Here is a 20,631-nt window from a genome sequence, read left to right on the forward strand (position 1 = left end):
CACTGCCTGTCACAACCAGTGGTCAAGGGCCAACAGTTTCATAGTGCAGGCAACAAGCTTTCTTGTCAATGGTCTCATTTCCAGGGACAACCTTTCAAGGTCATGCCCGTCCAGGTACCAGAGCAACAGCTCCTCACTTACTACATGTGTAGCCCTGGGGATAGTTACTTAAAGTCACTGAGCATCGGTTCCCCGCCACTGTACGCAGAAGGAGCAGGTGAAAATCACTACTTAAAGGAGATGCTGTGTATAGAACTGCTGGTATGCTGTCAGGCACATAGGAAGTCCTCAATCAAGTCTAGCTCCCTTTTCCTTCCCTTTTCCTCAGTTTTCACATCCTTGCCAATATCAGATGTTCTATTATGAGATGTCCCAAAAGAAAAGAGACGATCACGGTCTTGAACCATTACTGCCCCTCCACTTCTGTGCAAAGGTCTTAACAAGCCCCTTGTTTCTTTTTTCTTTTTTTCCTTTTTTTTTTGAGATGGAGTTTCACTCTTGTCACTCAGGCTGGAGTGCAGTGGCGAGATCTCAGCTCACTGCAACCTCCGCCTCCTGGGTTCAAGCGATTCTCCTGCCTCAGCCTCCCAAGTAGCTGGGATTACAGGTGACCACCACCATGCCCAGCTAGTTTTTGTATTTTTAGCAGAGATGGGGTTTCACCATGTTGGCCAGGCTGGTCTCAAACTCCTGATCCTAGGCCTCCCAAAGTGCTGGGATTACAGGTGAGCCACTGCGCCTGGCCAACAAGCCCTCTTTTCTATTTAAACAGAGCACTTCTAGTTGTAGGAACCATGGCCTGTCTCTGACCTAGCTTTCCCCTAGCCCCCACATCCTCAACTTGAGCCACTCGCAACCTCACAACTCTTAGAATAGAATAATCCATGAAGACTGGGAGATCCACCAGCTCCCCCAAAGAAGGCTGATATTATGGCCTGACCACAGCAGCGCATGGGCTGTCTGACCTTCCAAACTCCAGATCTCGTGTATTTATTCAAACAATGAGTTGAGAACCTGGGAAGTGTCAGGCCCTGTGCCAGGGGGACAAGTTGGTGAGAGAGTCCCTTTCCGAACTCAGGATGTGCAGACATACAACGGAGAAATAGACCCAGACGCATTTCCAGCAGAATGTGATAAGCAGTGATGGCTGGACTCACTGCTGCGGGGGTTGCCTCACCCTTGCTGGGTGCTGTCAGGCACAAAAGTCACCTCTGGCTGCACTCCAGCTGAGGGTCTGCCCATCTGCTGAGGAGGCATATGAGAGACAGACAGGAGCAGACACTGTATTTCTGGTTTCTAAAAAGTTGGCAAATCCTGTAGGCCAGGTGCAGTGGCTCACACCTGTAATCCCAGCACTTTGGGAGGCCTAGGCAGGCAGATCACTTGAGGTCAGGAGTTTGAGACCAGCTTGGCCAATATGGTGAAACCCCGTCTCTACTAAAAATACAAAAACTAGTTGGGCGTGGTGGTGCATGCCCATAATCCCAGCTATTCAGGAGGCTGAGGCAGGAGAATCGCTTGAACCGGGGAGGCGGAGGTTGCAGTGAACCGAGATGTTGCCACTGTCCTCAAGCCTGGGAGCCTAGGTGACAGAGCAAGGCTCATTCTTAAAAAAAAAAAAAAAAAAAAAAAAAAAAAGAAGAAGATTGTCTTGATTAAATATAAGAGTACCTATGACCTATGTACTGGTACTTCCCTGGCCTCATCTTCCCTCTCTACATTCATTTCTCTCTCCTTCCCCATCTCCAGCCTCCTTGTAGTATCTGTGGTCTCACTGTAGGTGGATGGTTAGTATGCAATGACACACTGATACTGTTGTTGGTGTCTTTGCCCTCAAGAAATTATAATATAGCCTGGGAGAGACTATTTTAGGTCAGGCCAGGCTGAAACATTCTGTTTGATCTGGATTTAAAGGTGTTTTCTTTTTTTAATAATTAAATTTGAATGCATTTATCTGGGGTATGACTGCTCTGAATTTTGCTAAAGTTTCCACCATTAGCATCTTATTACACACCATCTACTTTACTTCTGTTTATTACTGCCTGTCCTATAAGCATTTGCATTTATACTTCTTGTTTTATTTAGGTTTTTGTTCCTTTTATTATGCCAAATACACAAAAGATGCCTACAAAATTTTACACCATGCCTCTTTCAAGACATGTTCTGCGTTTAACCTCGAATACTGATCAGTCGGAGGGGACTACCACGGAGTGACTCCATATCAGAATATGGAGGGAGAAATAAACAAACAAACAAAAAAAACCAAGTCAGTTTTCAATGTTTTTTTGTTTGTTTGTTGTTTTTGAGCCAGAGTCTCGCTCTGTCATCCAAACTGGAGTGCAGCGGCACCATCCCAGCTCACTGCAACCTCCGCCTCCCAAGTTCGAGCAATTGTCCTGCCTCCTGAGTTGCTGGGATTACAGGCGTATGCCACCACACCCGGCTACTTTTTGTATTTTCAGTAGAGATGGGGTTTCTCCCTGTTGGCCAGGCTGGTCTCTAACTCCTGACTTCAGGTGATCCACCTGCCTTGGCCTCCCAGAGTTCTGGGATTACAGGTGTGAGTCACTGCGCCTGGCCTTAATGTTATTTTTTAAGACTCTGCCTCTGATATAGAATACCAGTCACCTACACATTGGAGCTACAGATTCCACCCTACCTTTCAGACCACCAAAAAAAGGTTGATATCTCAGAAGGTACCAAGCCCCGGCGGTAGAGTCCCTTTCTAGTGCTTACTCCCTGAGGGTCTTTGAGGTTCACCTTAGGACCCTCAGGCAGTGGGCATCAGGAAGGAAGTACTTAGGAATTAAGCAGTACCTGATACTTAACGTGTGACCCTGCTTCCTAAAATACACTCAACTCCATTCATCTGTCTCTCCCACCCCATGGGTCTCATTCATCAGTCTTATCCAACATAAAATTGAGGGCAAACCCCCAGCCCACCTCAGGGGAGCTATGCTGGCTGCTCAGACCCACAAAAAGAGGTCTCTGTTGTGGTTCACCTCCCCCAAGAGAGCTGGGAGAAAGCATGCCCCACATCCTTCCTTCCCGTTGCTCCTCCTGACACAGGATCTGAAGGCATGCCTGAGACCAGGAGGGAGAGAGCATGGTGTGCCCGTAGAACTCAGCCGGCCCTTGATTCTAAGTCGCTTCACGAAAGTTGGGGGTCAGGATGCCCCCTTGGCCTCTGTCACACCCTCACAAGACCCCCTTGCTGAATAACAGCCCCTCGATGGTCCCCTTACCCTGGGAGGGGGCCACATCTCTCAGTGCTTCTAGCCAACAGGGACTTCCCGGCTCCAAGTTCTTCCTGCCACACAAGTCCCTGTCCTTCTTCCCTCACTCCCGGTTCCTCCAGAGACAGGGTGGCTTCAGAACGTCCATGCGGGCAGAAGTCCGGCCCAGAGCGTCTCCAGTTCTGCCCTGCTCTGAGCTGTGCCGAGTCAGGCCATGTCAGGCTTTCTAACGTGCTCAGGGACTTCACTTCCTGGTTTTAATTTTTTTTTTTTTTTTTTTTTTTTTCACAACTGAAAGTGGAAGTGTTCTGACCAGGACGGGAGAAGCTGCCAAAGCTACCCTGGCTCAGTGTCAAAGCCTTTCACCTCAGCCCCTAAGGGCCGATACAAAAGCCAGCTTGCCTCAACACAATTTACCCTGTCCTCCTGTGGCCAATCACCTTTCAACTAAGATGAAAAAAAACAAACTAAAATAACTTGAGGTGCCCCTCAGATCAGAAGCCTCACAAAGGCAGAAGTGGCGCTGTTCCCTGCTGGATTTGGAGGACAGGAAAGTCTGGCTAGAGGGTACCTCAGCCCTCAGACCCACACAAAGACCTTTCACCCCATCTCTCCAGTCGCCGAGCTGCCTGCCTTGGTCCCTGAAGCTGTTCTGGCAAAGCCAAGAAAACAAACAAGCAAGTCAAGAATGACAGGGCTGTGAGTCGTTCAGTTGGCATGATTTCTTTCCCTCTGACACATTCACACCTCAAAACTTAACTTAAAAATCGATTCCGCTGCCTTGGTCACCCCCAGCATTACCAGGACCTATATTAGTCTCATTTTTGATCTGCCTAAGGCTGTGGCCACAGGTGGGCCCTGGAGCTGCCATTCTCAGATTAGGAAGCAGAAATAACAAATTTTCCTGCCCCTTCCCCACCTCACAGATACCTCAGAATGAAGCAGCACTTTCTCCTCAATCCCCCACGAAGGCTCACAGGAAATTCAGCCTGATCCTGGCTCTTTGCTGGAGCTAGATTAGGGTTCGTTCTTTCTACAGAGCAGGGTCTTAAAAGCTTCCAACTAAGAAAGCCAGGGTGAGCTGTGCCACAATCTCAGAGAACACAAGAGCTGAGCCCTTGGCCTCTAGGGAGCTGCCTTTGGACATGGAAGAAAGACGAAGGGCTGGGAGATGAAGGGGCGCCCGTGGCATTCCATCCTCCAGCTCATCTCACGGCTGGAGGAGCACTTGGCTTTTGCTTAGTTTCAGGAACTCAGCACCCCAAGAGGCAACTTCCTCTAGAGGAGAGCAGAGGATGGCAGAGTGGGTGTTGAATTTCAGCCACGCTAATACCTCTGGGCCCTTCACCAGGTGCTGTCTTCCTTCACCAAAGGGCTCAGGGCTAGGAGAAGATACATATTTATTTATTTTTAATTGACCTCCACCAATAAAAATGCTCAAGTTCAGGATGGTTGACTCATTCTAAAGGCCCATCAGTTGTATTCCTATCAATCCTCTGTGCACATGAGTGACACCCTCAGGATTTCAGGGGGTAACTAGAAGTTTAGGCAACCCACAAGAATTCTGCGTTGTTGGGCAGGCTGCGGAAACTGACCAGTCAAGACTCAAATTCTAGCCACACCACCTTTGAGCTATGTAGCTTAGGCCATGCTGTTTAACAGCCTGGAGACGCACTATGCATCTGTGAAATGGGAATGATACCACCTGCTTTACAGGAGGAGATACACCAATGAAGTAACGTACATCATCTACCCAGAACAGTCCCCAGCACCTAACTGAATATCTGCTGATTCCTTTCCTCTCTCTCTGCCAAATGGGACTCTCTGCCGTCAGCAGCTGACACATGATCCTTCTAACTACACTGAGACAGAAACTTCTGAATGGGAGATGAAGGAGACCCACGTTCTGGCTTTGTGTGCTTTAGTACACTTAGCAAAATCAGTGTTCCCTTCCAATTCCATCCCCTGCTAGCATTTGGACAGCTCATGTATCTCCACCCCCTTTCCAACGGATTTTTTTCTTTGCCTCCCACACAAGTCAGCTGAGATTACTATTCAACTAAATGTAATTTCATATTATAAAAGAGTCTTAGGCTGAGAGTAAGAAATCCCACTTTCTTTCCCCACACCACCCCCCCTCCCTACTATCTCACAGATATATTCAATATAGAGCAGGTAGTACCATTGTGGCTTACCTTGGAAGAAGACTCTTCCTTCCCGGGTCGAGGAAGCGCTCCCCTCACAGCTGGCTGTACTGATTCAGCACCACATTCAGGCACTTCTACTCTTTCCACAGCTCCTGGGACTGACTGGGACACACCCGAAGCTACTGTGTACTGTCCTGAGAGTGGCCAACACACTCCCCTGGAACCTTTGAATCTGTCGCAATAGAAGTTCAAAGGTAGAAGTTACCTGTTCAAACCCTTGCAGTAACCTCTGACAGTAAGAAAAGCAGTGTTCGGCAAAAGATTACAACAACAGATTGTTATGCAATGGGCTTAAGAGGGAAAAAATAAAAAGACAGCCCTCAGTTCAGGAAGCTAACGTTTACCAAGAGAAACCTTCGATAAAGCTCTACCTCAGGGGAAGAAGAAGGGGTAGACAGGGCTTTGCATCTGCTTTGGGGGCACAATCCTTGAGATTGTGATAGGAAGAGGAAGGTCTAGATTACTAGAGGAAAAAGGGCTCCTTGAGATCGGAGTGAGAGAAAAATGAGAAGCCACTTTAATTGGCTCAAGCTATAACTTTAGGATTCAGATTAAGCAGAGGTGTGCATTTGGAGACCAGCTATCTTCTAGAAGGGACTACTGTCCCCTTCAGCATTAGAACATCTCCAAGACAACCAAATGAGCCAAATCAGTCTAGAGTCTAGGCTGAGAGACAAGCCTAGGAGAGTTGTGTTTAGGATTCGGAATCATGAACACAGTCTGCAGCACACATAGTCTAGCAAGGTGCTCAAATAAGAAGCATTGCTACTGCATCATGGTTCAGCCATCCTACTCTCTCTTTCCTCTTTTTTTTTTTTTTTGAGATGGAGTCTCACTCTGTCATCCAGGCTGGAGTGCAGTAGTGCAATCTCAGCTCACCACAACCTCCGCTTCCTGGGTTCGAGCAATTCTCCTGCCTCAGCCTCCGGAGTAGCTGCGATTATAGGCATGTACCACAATGCCCGGCTAATTTTTTTTTTTTTTTTTTTTTTTTTTAGCAGAGACAGGGTTTCACCATGTTGGCCAGGCTGGTTTCGAACTCCTGACTTCAAGTGATCTGCCCGCCTCGGCCTCCTGAAGTGCTGGGATCATAGGCATGAGCCACCACGCTCAGCCTCTCTTTCCATTTTGAAGTTCCCTAGTCGCCGTTCTTGATTCCAAGATCATTAGGACTGCAAGGCATCATTACTAAACAAAAACAGTGGGTAGAAATGAAAGAAGCCCTGGAGACGATGCACAACCTCTACTGTATGGGTGAGGCCAATGAGGCCTTTTCAGGTGAGAGAAGGCTTCTGGAATAACACAACCAGTTGGTCAAGACAGCGCCTGACTCAGAGTCACGAAGAATCGCTGCAGCACCTTGGCCTCTAGGCTGCCCCATTGATCTGTGTATGTTCAGCTACCAGCAGACCTTAGATCCTTGAAAGCTTTCTGTGCATCAGTTTTGCAGAAATTCAGGGAAATGCTGCATTAGGTTTCTTCTTACTGTATTTGGTCAGGTGGCCAATATCAAAATCAGAAGCTAATACCACTTCCTGTTGACTCTTGTGTGGAGGAGAGACTAGAATATTAACACAGAAGCCTTCTTAGGTCAGATTATCATGTGCATTAACTTTTTTTTTTTTTTTTTTTTTGAGACGGAGTCTCACTCCGTTGCCCAGGCTAGAGTGCAGCGACTCTATCTTGGCTCATTGCAACCTCCGCCTCCTGGGTTCAAGCCATTCTCTTACCTCAATCTCCCAAGTAGCTGGGACTACAGATGTGTGTCACCATGCCTGGCTGACTTCTATATTTTAGTAGAGATGGGGTTTCACCATGTTGGCCGTGGCTGGTCTTGAACTCCTGACCTCAAGTGATCTGCCTCCCTCGGCCTTCCAAAGTGCTGGGATTACAGGTGTGAGCCACTGTGCCTGGCTTTTTTTTTTTTTTAAGACAGGGTCTCACTCCTGTCACTCAGGCAGTGGCAACATCATGGCTCACTGCAGCCTTGACTTCCTGGGCTCAGGTAATCCTCCTACCTCGGGTTCGTGAGCAGCTGGGACCATAGGTCATTGCCACCACACCATTTAGGTAACAGTCCTCTCTCCAGTCACCTACCTTTGCTGAGCCACAGAGGCCTGGATTCTTCAACACACAGGATTTTTCTTTTTTTGAGACAGGGTCTTGCTCTGTCACCCAGGCTAGAGTACAGTGGTGCAATCTCAGCTCACTGCAACTTCCACTTTCTGGGCTCAGGTTATCCTCCCACCTCAGCCTCCAGAGTAGCTGGGACTATAGGCATGCACCGCCATACCTGATTAATTTTAAAATTTTTACTAGATACGGATTTTGCCATGTTCCCCAGGCTGACCTCTTACTCTTGGGCTGAAGTCATCCACCCACCACGGCCTCCCAAAATGCTAGGATTACAGGTGTGAGCCTCTGCACCCAACCTGGTTCACTAACTCTTTTCTTTTTTTTTTTTAATCTTAGAGATGGAGTTTTGCTCTGTCACCCAGGCTGGGGTGCAGTGGTGTGATCTCGGCTCACTGCAACCTCTGCCCTCTGGGTTCAAGTGATTCTCCTGCCTCAGCCTCCTGAGTAGCTGGGACTACAGGCATGCACCACCATGCTTGGCTAAGTTTTGTATTTTTTTAGTATAGATGGAATTTCACTGTATGTTCACCAGGCTGGCCTCAAACTCCTGACCTCAGGTGATCTGCCCACCTCGGCCTCCCAAGGTGCTGGGATTACAGGCATGAGCCACCGTGCCCAGCCTGTTCATTAACTCTTGAAGGTCACCTTTTTGCTACAGAATCTTAGTCCTTCCTTAGCATGTGAAAGAAAAGGGCTTCTAAGAAGTGGCTAAAGAAGACGGTTCAATGGGGATTGGGGGTGTGAGAACTACTTGACTGGACTAGGGCCCAGTTGTGTTAAGTAGCAACCCACTGAACTGCTTTGACACTACACTTATCAGAGAGCAAGATACTCCAAGCCAGGGGTTCCCAAACTTCAACATCACAATCCTCGGGGAGGGCTTTTTAGTTACAACATAGATTTCTGGCTAGAATTTCTAACTCCGTAGGTCTGGTCTAGGTTCCAAGAATCTGTATTTCTAACAATTCCAGGTGATATGGATTCTGCTGGTCTGGGGACCACCCTTGGACCACATTTAGGAGCATCTCTGCTTCAAGCAGCTATCCTGGCTTCAAAGGGCCCAGCTACTGAAATGTCACAGGGATTGCATTTGCTATGGTGAGCCTGCAGGTGGGGGGAAACTTGACACAGAATGGAACTCCTCAGATGCTCCAAGAGCAGCCTGCAGGCCAAGTCTCAGAGCAGTGCTTTGGCCACAGCAGGAGATATTGGCAGTCACAGTTGCACTTCTTTAGGTAAATATAAAACAAAGCTGCACAGCATCACCACTAGACAGCCCAGGTGGGTAGGAGAGTGGGTGTGTGGGGGACATCAGCTGATCCAACAACAGTCATTTTACTTATGAGGGTATCTAAAATGCCAGAACGTGAGGCAGCTGGCTCAGGTGATGAAGTAACTAATGAGAGAGATAAGCCCAGAACCCAGGTCTCCAGTGCCCGAGCAGGCTACACCAGCTCTTGATAAACCACTGCTTCCTACAGCCTCTCTCTTCAAAAACGTGTTAGATAAGCTTCTTTGCAACACGCTCTGTCACTCCCTCCCCTCCTGCTGCCATATCCATTTAGAACCCAATATAAAAATAAGTAACCTTTAGGCTTGGGCATCCTGCAACCCCTAAAAAGTACAAACTTTCACTTTTAAGGTCATTCATAGGTGAGATCTGGAGGAGTGAGGAGTCTGCCCCACAGCTCCAACGCTGACATACTCACAACCACGCTGCTGGGAACTGTTTGTACACACTCACACTACAACGCTGACATACTCACAACCACGCTGCTGGGAACTGTTTGTATACACTCCCATCCTGTTCCCAACCACACATGTACTACACAATGTTGTTCTAGAATACTAGAGTCTAACATTCTAGAGTTTTGTAACACAGCCTGGAAACAGCCATTTTATCTTTAATGGCAGAGGCTGACAGCTCTTCAGAAACAGAAACCAGGCTTTCCCTTTATTTTATTTTATTTTATTTTATTTTATTTTACTTTATTTTTGAAATGAAGTCTCACTCTGTTGCCCAGGCTACAATGCAATGGCACAATCTCGGCTCACTGCAACCTCTGCCTCCCGGGTTTAAGCAATTCTCCTACCTCAGCCTTTCAAGTAGCTGGGATTACAGGCACCTGCCACCATGCCTGGCTAAATTTTTCTTTTTTTTTCTTTTTTTTTTTTTGTATTTTTAGTAGAGACGGAGTTTCACCACGTTGGCCAGGCTGGTCTGGAACTCCTGACCTCAAGTGATCCGCCTGACTTGGCTTCCCAAAGTGTTGGGATTACAGGCATGAGCCACCGCACCCAGCGCCCCCATGTTTCAGAAAGCAGAGAAAGACAGACAATATAAGCAGACTAACTTTACATAGTGCCATCATGCATTCACATAGCTCCTCCCAGTTTATAAAATGCTTCTAGCTTGCCTCTTAGCAAACTTGTGAGGTCTGAGTGGGAACAATACTTTCAACATCCAAATTTCCAGTGGCTGCTGGGAACCAGGTCCCGTGACAAACACTTCATTTGACCCTCACAATATACTCGGAAGTTAGTTATGATTTGTACAGACAAGAAAAATAGAAGCTCAGAGAAATGACATCCCTTCCCGAGATCCTATAGCTTGGTAAGAGTGATGATGGTGCTGGTGGGGCCAAGTGTTATTTTTTAATACTTTCAGGCGATTTTGCAAAGCCAAGTGATTTGCAGCTTGTCTCTGAAAATCTGCCTTTCTTTCGGAAGCACAGCTGGTTGCAAAGCAGATTTCACAGCAGGTTGAGAGGAGTCAGGCAGGGCAACCAAATGTTATTTAAAGGTCTTAGCGAATATGTCCAGATTCCAGAGACCACTGAACCTAATGAAGAGGGTCTTGCTCTGTTGCCCAGGCTGGAGTATAGTGACACAATCTTGGCTCACTGCAACCTCTGCTTCCTGAGTTCAAGCAATTCTCCTACCTCAGCCTCTTGAGTAGCTGGGATTACAGGCACCTGCTATCACACCCAGCTAATTTTGTTTTGTTGTTGTACTTTTAGTAGAGACAGGGTTTCACCATGTTGGCCAGGCTGGTCTTGAACTCCTGACCTCAAGTGATCCACATGCCTCGGCCTCCCAAAGTGCTAGGATTACAGATGTGAGCCACCATGCCCAGCCCCAAATTTCTCCTTTTAATATAACTTCTGACCTCAGAATCTAGAAGATTCATCTTAAACCTCTAGATCTTTTGTTTTAGAATATTTCATTGGATTAAGATGATGGAACAGTCACAAAATAATGCTTACCATAAGCATTTTTGGTGAGGGCAAAGAAGAAATGTGAGGATCAGAGAGAAAAGGGGAAGCGCATGATGTCTGCAGTAGCTGAGACATGTAAAGCATGGGAAACACTTATTTAGGAAGGATCTTAGGCTGTTTTGACCCCTACGTCAAATCTTTTCAAGTCAAACAACATGACTCAACAGGCAAGAGAAGCAAAGACCTAGAGCTATGGGCTGGATCTATTCTTGTAAACTTCACAATGATGGATCACAAAGAAAGAGGGGAGATGTCCCTTCCTAGAGTTAGCTGAACAGCAGGGCAGAGGTTGTGATGGCATATAGTGGGCAAAAACAGAGCTGTGTTGCACTGACCTTTAGCATCCCACATGGCAGAGTTGACTCTGAAGTTTATCCTCGTACTGAGATATGAGAAGGAAGGTGCGAAGTCCCTTAACTCATAACGAGGGTGTTATAATCAGCCACGGAATTTCATGTCCACCCTTTACCTGGTTATCTGCTATTTCAAAAGGCTAATGACACCCAAAGTACAACTTACAGGGCAGTGATCCAAGGCTTTCATGCCAGATCCTCTCTGAAGGCCTTCATGATGGTGAACATGACTGAGCTCCTACCGCGTGGTGGCAACACTGCATTTAAGAGCTTTGTACTATCTCATTTAATCACACAGCAGCCCTATGGAAGTTTTTATTGCTATTTAGAAGGAGAGGAAAGTCTAAGAGAGTCCAAGTAACTTGTCCAAGGTACACAGCTAACAGCTGGCTGAGTATCAGAGTCAGATTTTGAACTCAGGTAGTCTTGAGTTCAGAGCCCAAGCACATATCTGTGACTGCATACCATCTCTTCCAAGATCCCCCAGCAAACTGGTGTGTTTATATGTGCGTTTCTTTTGGGAATTTTTACTGGTCTCTCAAAGAAAACTAAGACCCATTGCCCTACAGGAAGCCAGACCCAATACTAGACATGTGGACCTGATGCCAAGGGTGGGGCAACAACTACCTTCCCCCTTGAGAAGGGCTCCCTAGCAACCTGGACATCCTGCCTGCTGCAGAGCCCATTACCAACTCAGAGCCTTGCTTCACTCCACTGGAGGGGCCAATGCTCCACGCGTCCCAGCTGTGCGACTCCCTAGCTCTTTCTTCTTAGCCGTCTGCTATCTGGCAAGGGCTCACAGCTCCATTCTGGGCCCTGTGGTGAACCCTGCACCATGTGAACTTCACAGGGCATGAGGAAGAAGCTGACCCCACAGCTCGGCGATGGCAGCAACTCTTTCTCTTAACTGTAGCTGCTGATAGCAATTGCTTGGGCATGCATGCTCTTGAGAACACATGCTTATTCTTTGTAGGAAGGAAGTGTTACCCAAGTGTGAGCACTTGGCTGACAGGAATGGTGTTTGCCCAGATTACAATGAAAGCTCCCCCAACCCCAGGCACCCCTCCCCTTTCCTGAACCACACACATAAAGCAAATTGCCTTTCAGCCTTAGATTTCAGCTGTCCAATGGGTGAGGCAAGACACATGACACATGGAAGGGCCAATAGACACCGATCCCCTTCAACCCTCAGAATGTGCGTATGAACGGCCCCATCTCAGCCTTTTTTTTCCCCCCCACCGAGGTGGAGTCTTGCCCTGTTGCCCAGGCTGGAGTGCAGTGGTGTGATCTCGGCTCACTGCAACCTCTGCCTTTCAGGTCCAAGTGACTCTCCCACCTCAGCCTCCCAAGTAGCTGGGATTACAGGTGCCCGCCACCACATCAGGCTAATTTTTGTATTTTTAGTAGCGAAGGGGTTTCGCCATGTCGGCCAGGCCAGTCTCAAACTCCTGACCTCAGGTGATCCGCCCACCTCGGCCTCCCAAAGTGCTGGGATTACGGGTGTGAGACACCATGTCTGGCCCCATCTCAGGCTTTAAGTATGTTGAGTAAATATTATTCTCAGTGTCATGATACAGGCAGCTTGTTCCTTTATCAGCAAGAGCTTCCAAAGAGCACTAAAGAATCAGAGGGACAGAATTGAGGCCACTGAGAGAGGTGTCAAGTTGAAATTCCCAGGACCTTCAACACCCCAGAGGAAACATCGCTATCTTGCAGGGGACTCAAAGGGTCGCTCAGAGTGAAGATTTACTGTTCAAGACTGTAACCACTAACTACACGTGGCTACTGAGCAGTTGAAATGAGGCAAATCTAAATTGAGATGTGTTTAAGTATAAAACACACACCAAATTTTCCAGATGTGGTATAAAGAAAATAACATAAAATCTCAATGTTTAAAATATTGATTATGTATTGAAATTATAATATTTAGAATACTCTTGATAAGTAATCTTAACAGCTTTTTTACTCTTTTTTTAATGTGTCTGCTAGAAAATCTTAAATAATATATGTTGCTCATGTTATTTTTTTGGACAGTGCTGATTTAGAGACTAAAGGCCCTGGCCGGGCGTGGTGACTCATGCCTGTAATCACAGCACCTTGGGAGGCCAAGGTGGATGGGTCGCTTGAGGTCGGGAGTTTGAGACCAACCTGGCCTGAGGCATGAGAATAGCTTGAACATGGAAGGCGGAGGTTGCAGTGAGCCGAGATCACGCCACTGCACTCCAGCCTGGTTGACAGAGTGAGACTCAGTCCAATAAAAAAGAAAAAGAAACTAAAGGCCCTTTGACTTAATACCTACAGGATATAAGCAAAAGGTAGTGTTACCCAGCAGCAGCAGTGAACATGTTGTAATTGTTCTGGGAGAACTTTTTTTTCCCCCCTAATAACCAGCCAGAGCTTCATCATCCCATGTCATGCTTGAAAACTATGTATGTGCATGTATACATTAGCAATGATAAATCCAGACATCTTCAGAAAGCTGTCCCAGCAACATCTTTTACCAGTTCCTCTGGTTTCTGCAGCAGCAGCAATTTGTTCCTTTGGGTCAATCCATCCAACAGACTTTATGATCTTTTGCCTGGAGCAATAGATCCTTATTTAAAAACTGCTACCACGTACTGGCTGTTGTTACATGCCAGGCACTATGTTGTGTATTTTACATTTGCCACTTCATTTAATCCTCACATAAGGTTGTCAGAGTAATTACAAATGAGGAAATCGGGTTCAGATAATACATAACTTGTCCATGCCAGCTTTTTTCATTCCAAAACCTATGCTCACAGCCATTCTGTGAAACTGCCTTCTACAGGAAGGTGGTGGGAGAAGCCGGGGTTCCTGTGCCATAGATAGGAATACCAGTCCTCTAGGGGGAGGTCAGCACCTCCCTCCTCTTCAAGCCTTTAAGGATATTATCCTCTGCTTTGCAAGCTTTCCTTCCCCGGGCTCACAGCCTAGGGAGAGCCACACCACGTGTTTGGCTCAAGAGCCTTTACCAGGAGTAGAGAGGAAATGCCAGGAAGTGAGAGGTCTCCTGGTTTCTCCAGACAAGAAACTGGAGAGGGCGGAGGAGTCAGGGACATCCTGCGTCACTTTAGATGGATGGCTATCCACCAGAAAGAAGCTGCCAGATGCCAAGCCCAGTGCCACACAGGTGGCCAATTTGCACAGATGGAGAAACATTCTATGGGTCAAGAGTGTGTCATCACCAGAGAAAGATGGATTAGTACATATTCTTTTTTTTTTTTTTTTTTTTTTTTTGAGAAGGAGTCTTGCTCTGTTGCCGAGGCTGGAGTGCAGTGGTATGATCTCTGCTCACTGCAACCTCTGCCTCTAGGGTTCAAGTGATTCTTCTGCCTCAGCCTCCCGAGTAGCTGGGATTACAGGCCTCTGCCACTATGCCTGGCTAATTTTTGTGTTTTGAGTAGAGATGGGGTTTCACCATGTTGACCAAGCTGGACTCGAACTCCTGACCTCAGGTGATCTGCCCACCTCAGCTTCCCAAAGTGCTGGGATTACAGGCGTGAGCCACCGCTCCCGGCCAGGACACATTCTTTATTTGCTCAGTGTTTGGGACACTATGACAGCAAAGCTATCTTGGCAAACCTAAAATTTTATGGAAAGTGGCTTTGGAATTAATGACATCACTGTTAGTTATTCCGTATCTTTGAATACCGAGTACCTGGAGCAGGTGGTTGCTTCTCCTCCTCACAACCTCTGAAAGTTTTTGCTCTTCATACCAAGGCATAATGGGGGCAGGAGGAGGAGCAGAGACTATGAAATAGTAGGAACAGAGACTGTGAAATAAATATTCAGAAATTTGGCATTTAGGCCAGACTAGCTTCTTCCCCTGAGATTATAGTGATATCTGGGAGAACGCTTGGTTGTTTAAAGTATTTCTTAAAACCCCAAGTTTGCTCAGGTGTCAAAGACTCATTCCTTTAGGACACGGTCATGAGAAAGTCTATTTCAGCCACACAGGATAAATAGCAGACGATTGAAGCACACAGAAGACAGGTAGGGCTCCTAGGAGGGAGGAATTTTCTTCTCTTGGCACAAACGTTTTCAGAAACAAGACCAGAGCGTTCTTGTCAGTCAGCCAAAGCCGCACCTCATCCTCAGCCTTGTGGGAGTCGTGGGTGCCTGTGTGCGTGATTACTAACAGGATTTGCATCCCGGGGATTTTGTTTTGTTGCAGCCTTAAGAGCCACAATCTTCCAGTTTGATCTTAACTCTGCTTTCCTCTGGCTCCTTAAACTTTTGCTTAGTAGAAGCTGCATCTTCAGAACTGGCACCACAGCTGTTTGTAAGAGCTGAGAACACAGGGGAAGTTTGCAGTTCACACCCTGACAGGTTACAGCCACGTTTACTTGCTCTTATTTCTGGAATAGTGAGTACACGGTGTGCTCTACCTTCAGGAATGTTCCCGTTAGGAACCTGTAAGCCCGAACTGTAGAGAAACTTGCTGTTATCACCCAGCAGGGCCCCCAGGACTACTGTCTTCCATTCATTAGGAATCCACCAGATGTCTAGTATCTTAGGGCAGGAGGCTGGTAAGGTCAGAGCTCGCTGCCCTCTGCCTTTTTCTCATTTCACAGATAAGGAAACTGAGGCTCAGGTAGTCTTACGGACTTGCTGAAGCCTTTTCCAGGAACACACCAGTAGGGGCTCACTTTGCCTCTCCCCCAACGTGATCACAGGCTCACTGCATTGCATTCCACTTAGGTCAAGCACCTCTTTCTGCCTCTCACCTTTTCCCTGGGGGAGAAGTAGAGCCCAAACATGCCAAACCTTTACTTTTCACCTAAACTTGATCAGGCCACTGATTTAGAAATTGAAGTGAGGCAGGGAGAAAGGGGGAGCTGGAGGAAGGGCAGCTAGAAAGTTGCTAGAGGTTTTACTAAAACCCACCATCCTGGATACAGCTCATCTTATCTGATCTCGGATGCTGAACAGCTGGCCTTGCATCTGGTTTATGGACTAGGCTGGTCGCTATTGAGGAAGCCACAAATCAGGCAGAAAGAACCCTCCCTCAGTAATAGTCTGTTCAGGAAACAGAGATGGGATAAAGTAGCAAGGAATTAAAGAGTTACCCCAGGCAGAGGGGGCTGCACTTTGAACCTCTGCTGGCCAAGCACAGACAACTTCTGTTCCAAAGCATCATCCGATGAAATAACGTGGCCTCTCCCAATCATACGGGTAACTTCTAGGCCTAAGAATCCCCTAGAAGGAAGGAGGGCTGGGAAGCAAAGTAGAGGACAGTGTGCCCCCTCCAACAGCCACAGTCCTTACAACACCCACCGCCCCCCAACTTGGTTTTAACCGCAGCCTTTCCATTCCTGCCAATCAAAGGTATCACACAAATTGGGCTAGTAACTACAGCAATGATTTTCCAGCTCATAATGGCCATTACCTGGACCGCTGCATCTCTGTCTCTGAGGGCAATGGAGAAATGGAAGGGGCTGAGCTCAGCAGAGAATAATTAGGGCCTACAGAGGTAAGCCAGGTGTCTGTAAGTGTGGGGTGCTCCTGACCTGAGGGTTTAAGGTGGCTGAATTTCACCTTCTGTGTTGATCCTCCAGAAGTACAATTCTGTAGGTTTATTTTTAATTAAAATATTCACTTTTCTTTCTTATTGCAAAGACATTAAGACAAAAAATGAAAATTAATATAAACAAAGGACAAACCACCCATAATTTCTGTCACACAGAGTGAGCCACGTTTAATCGTTTGTTGTATGTAATCTTTCCTTTTGAAAAAAAAAAACCAAAACGGAATACTAATATATATTGTTGTATGATGCGCTTCATCAGTTAGCAGTACACTGCGGTTATCTTTCTAAGAGAATATGTATATAAAATATTATTTTTAGTGATTGCGTGCCACTCAGTCGTGTGAATTCACTACGTGTTATTCCTCCTGGTCCGTCTGTTGGACATTGAAGCGTGTCTAAATTTTGACTGTTAGAAATCACACTCGTTAAATCTGATCATATGATTTTATTTATTTGTAATAAATCCCTCAAATTAGAATTTTGAGTCCAATATGCACACATTCTTAAGGTTTGGTGCATATTGAAGAACTGCTGTTAATGAACATTCCTACCGGCCAGTGTATGTCTGTTTCTCAAACTCACAACAACACTGAACACCATTGGTATTTTCTTCTGGTTTTGACCATGCTCACTTGCAAGCATTTAAGAATACAAAATCCTAGGCCGGGCACGGTGGTTCATGCCTGTAATCCCAGCACTTTGGGAGGCCGAGGCGGGCGGATCACGAGGTCAGGAGATCGAGACCAACCTGGCTAACACAGTGAAACCCCATCTCTACTAAAAATACAAAAAAATTAGCCAGGCTTGGTGGCGGGCGCCTGTAGTCCCAGCTACTCAGGAGGCTGAGGCAGGAGAATGGCGTGAACCCGGGAGGCAGAGCTTGCAGTGAACCGAGATCACGCCACTGCACTCCAGCCTGGGCGACAGAGAGACTCCGTCTCAAAAAAAAAAAAAAAAAAAAAAGAATACAAAATCCTTATACTTATTATGATTGATATTAATTTGCATGCCTAGAGGCCTAACACTGTGCTGATGTTAGGATCCAAAAAGGACACACACAGTCACCTGGCTCAAAGATTCTCAGGACAAAGGCAATCTGTAAACACAAAGAATCAGAAATTACCCAGTGTGGGAATACAAATCAAAGAAAGCATACATATGGAAGGGCGGAGGGAACACAAAGTGCATAGATAACATATTATTCCCAGTGCCCTAGTTTTGAGATCATGACGTGTGCAATGACACATTTATTAACAGAATTCCCTTATTGATTCCTAATAAATGTGAGGTACCATTCTAAGTAATTATGCAATCTCACAGTATCTTTACAACATCCCTCCAGGAGGGGTGTTACTCTGCTCATTTTGATATTCAGGAGACTGAGGCACAGATTTAACTGACTTGTCCAGGGTCATGTACACTGGTAAGCGTCTGAGCCAAAAAACATTCATGGGATTTTGCTTATGGTTCCAGTGAGCTTTTGGACTCAGATGATTTCGCAAATTGACCCCAAGCTGTCCTAGCAGAGGAGAGAGAGAAACTGCAGGTCAGGGAAGAAGCAGTTATGATGCATTTGGTTTGGAGAGAAGCAACCCCTCAATCCGTGGGTTTAGAAGTGACCCACTGAGACAGGCCAAAGCTAAGGCTCCTTAATTCCATCCTGGGGGCTTGCTACTCAAGGAAGATAAGTAGAGAATAGCTATTGGCTATTCTTTCCCTCTTCTCACTTCAGACTGCCAGGGGTTCTCATACTTCAGTCTACTTAGGGATATATGAGGACCTGTTGAACATGGATTCCCAGAGCAACCTCAAAACATTCTGGTTCAGAGGGTCTGGAGAGAAGCCCTGGAATCTGCATTTCTAACCATCAGGAGAGACTGACGTAGGTGGTCCTTAGATCAAGCCTTGAGACTCATAGCAAGTTGACTGTGCTCACATAATCCTGAGATGAATGTGAGACGCCAGCTCCTTCCCTGCCAGAGTAATCAGAAAGCAAGCCCACAGTAGGTGGGAATTCAACCCTTTATACTCATGTGGATTTTCCTGGCTAATAGCTGGGCCATCTTACTTGGGAGTAGCAATGGCTTCCCAAGGGTCCTGTCATCCCTGTGATATTTCAGACAATTAAGAGCTGCCCCCAGCTCCTTGCCCTGACCTGTGTAGAGGGAGGGTTAGTATTTCATGCATCAATAACCAATCAGTAGCACCCTAAAAGCCTGGGTGAGGGATACAGACTGTGCCAACTTGTCAGGAAACCTTATAGCCATAAGCTTACTTATTTCATAAAAATGTCCTAGAAGATGGAATCAGCAAGTGATAATTATCATCACTATTACTGGGATCATCGTCATCATCAACACCATTGTCAAATCTACCATTGATGGACTGGCTCTCTTTGCCCAGATATTTTGCCAAGGGCTAGTCTTGTATGATCTCTTTTAGTCTTTACCATATCACTTAGGGGAAGACCTCATTACAGTTTTATCCCTGTTTTACAGAGCAGGAGAAGAAGAAGAAAGGGGAAGTAATATGTCCTACGTCACTCAACTAATGTGTGGTGGAGTCAGAATTCCAGCCCAGGCCATCTGACTCCATTTGAGTAGTTTCTATGGTTCTTATTTTACTGATGGAGAGGGACAGAGGGATCATGTGACTTGCCCAGGAACATGAAGTTTGTCAGGCATATCACTGGATCAATCACCAGGATCCTACTGACTGGCTGCTTCGGCCTCCTTCTGCAAGGTTGCTGCTTCTAGATGGTATTAAGACAGACTCTGAAAAGGGAGAGTTTTGGTTAACTAATGGCACTGAATAGAAAGCAAGCTGTGATCCTCAGGGAACTCTACACTGTCATATAAGTTCCTGGCAGGAGTAATCAGGAGGCTGAGCCTCTCACAGCTTTGCAGTGATACAGGTGTTAGATGCCATCCATGGCTCTCAAAACAGGTCTTGAGGCCCCAGTTGAGTCTGAGCTCTGTTCAGGGATTGAATGCCAGGGTGACCACCCAACACCAGTTCTGATGCTCTTTGCCAGTGTGCTGGTGACTTGCCTTGAGGCTGCTAAACTCACTGTAAGCTTCCAGGCCCCCTGGAACATCTCCCATCCATTCAGCATGCAAAGGTTGGGTGCAGGCCTCCAGATTGCCTTGGACAAGGTCAACTCAGAGCTAGTGGACCTTGGAAATTTCAGCTGGGAGTTCACTTACACCAACTCAGCCTGCAGCACCAAGGAGTCTCTTGCTATTTTCAACAACCAGGTCCAGAAAGAACAGATTTCTGCCCTGTTTGGACCAGCATGCCCAGAAGCAACTGAGGTAGAATATATATAGCCTCTGGAAACTTTGAGTTTCCATTGGAAGGGGTGGCCTTCAAGATGATGGTACAGATTTGAATAATCTCCTGGCAAGGGTCACATTATTATAATAATAACCGTGTAGATCTTGAATACCATTTTTGAGATGCAATTAGACTATATAATTAGAAGAGTTAACATTCTCTTTAGAAAGTCTTTTTCTCTCTTTCTTTCTTTCTTTCTCTTCTTTCTTTCTTTTCTTCTTTCTTTCCTTCTTTTTTTTTGAGATGGAGTACTGCTCTGTTGTCCAGGCTGCAGTGCAGTGGCATGATCTCGGCTGACTACAGCCTCTGCCTCCCAAGTTTAAGTGATTCTCCCACCTCAGCCTCCCTAGTAGCTGGGATTACAGGAGTGCCCCACCATACTCAGCTAATTTTTGTATTTTTAATAGAGATAGGGTTTCAGCATGTTGGCCCGGCTGGTCTCAAACTCCTGACTCAGGTGATCCACCAATCTCGGTCTCCTAAAGTGCTGGGATTACAGGCGTGAGCCACCATATCTGGCCAGAAAGCCTTTCA

General features: G+C 46.5%; 2 protein-coding genes across 4 annotated transcripts in view; one reads left to right on the forward strand and one right to left on the reverse strand.

Annotated features, from left to right (window-relative positions):
• Window positions 1–20,631, reverse strand: part of ACSL5 (acyl-CoA synthetase long chain family member 5) — a 78,155-nt gene that overhangs the window by 49,754 nt on the left and 7,770 nt on the right. The window contains exon 2 of one of the 3 annotated variants that reach the window (XM_031652586.1): window positions 5,432–5,615. The gene's annotated coding sequence lies outside the window, so the exon portion shown is untranslated. Of the gene's footprint in view, window positions 1–3,245; window positions 4,090–4,166; window positions 4,569–5,431; window positions 5,616–20,631 lie in introns of those variants that run through there. The other 2 variants (XM_031652588.1, XM_021944072.2) reach the window with 2 other exon arrangements.
• LOC101024595 (guanylate cyclase 2G-like) overlaps window positions 17,752–20,631 on the forward strand; it is a 128,752-nt gene continuing 125,872 nt past the window's right edge. Inside the window, 1 exon segment of the mRNA XM_021943660.2 lies at window positions 17,752–20,084. Within this exon segment, the coding sequence (XP_021799352.2) occupies window positions 19,683–20,084 (402 nt within the window). The 5' untranslated portion in view covers window positions 17,752–19,682.

This window comes from Papio anubis, chromosome 11 (genome assembly GCF_008728515.1).
Source record: "Papio anubis isolate 15944 chromosome 11, Panubis1.0, whole genome shotgun sequence".
Taxonomy (NCBI): Eukaryota; Metazoa; Chordata; class Mammalia; order Primates; family Cercopithecidae; genus Papio; species Papio anubis.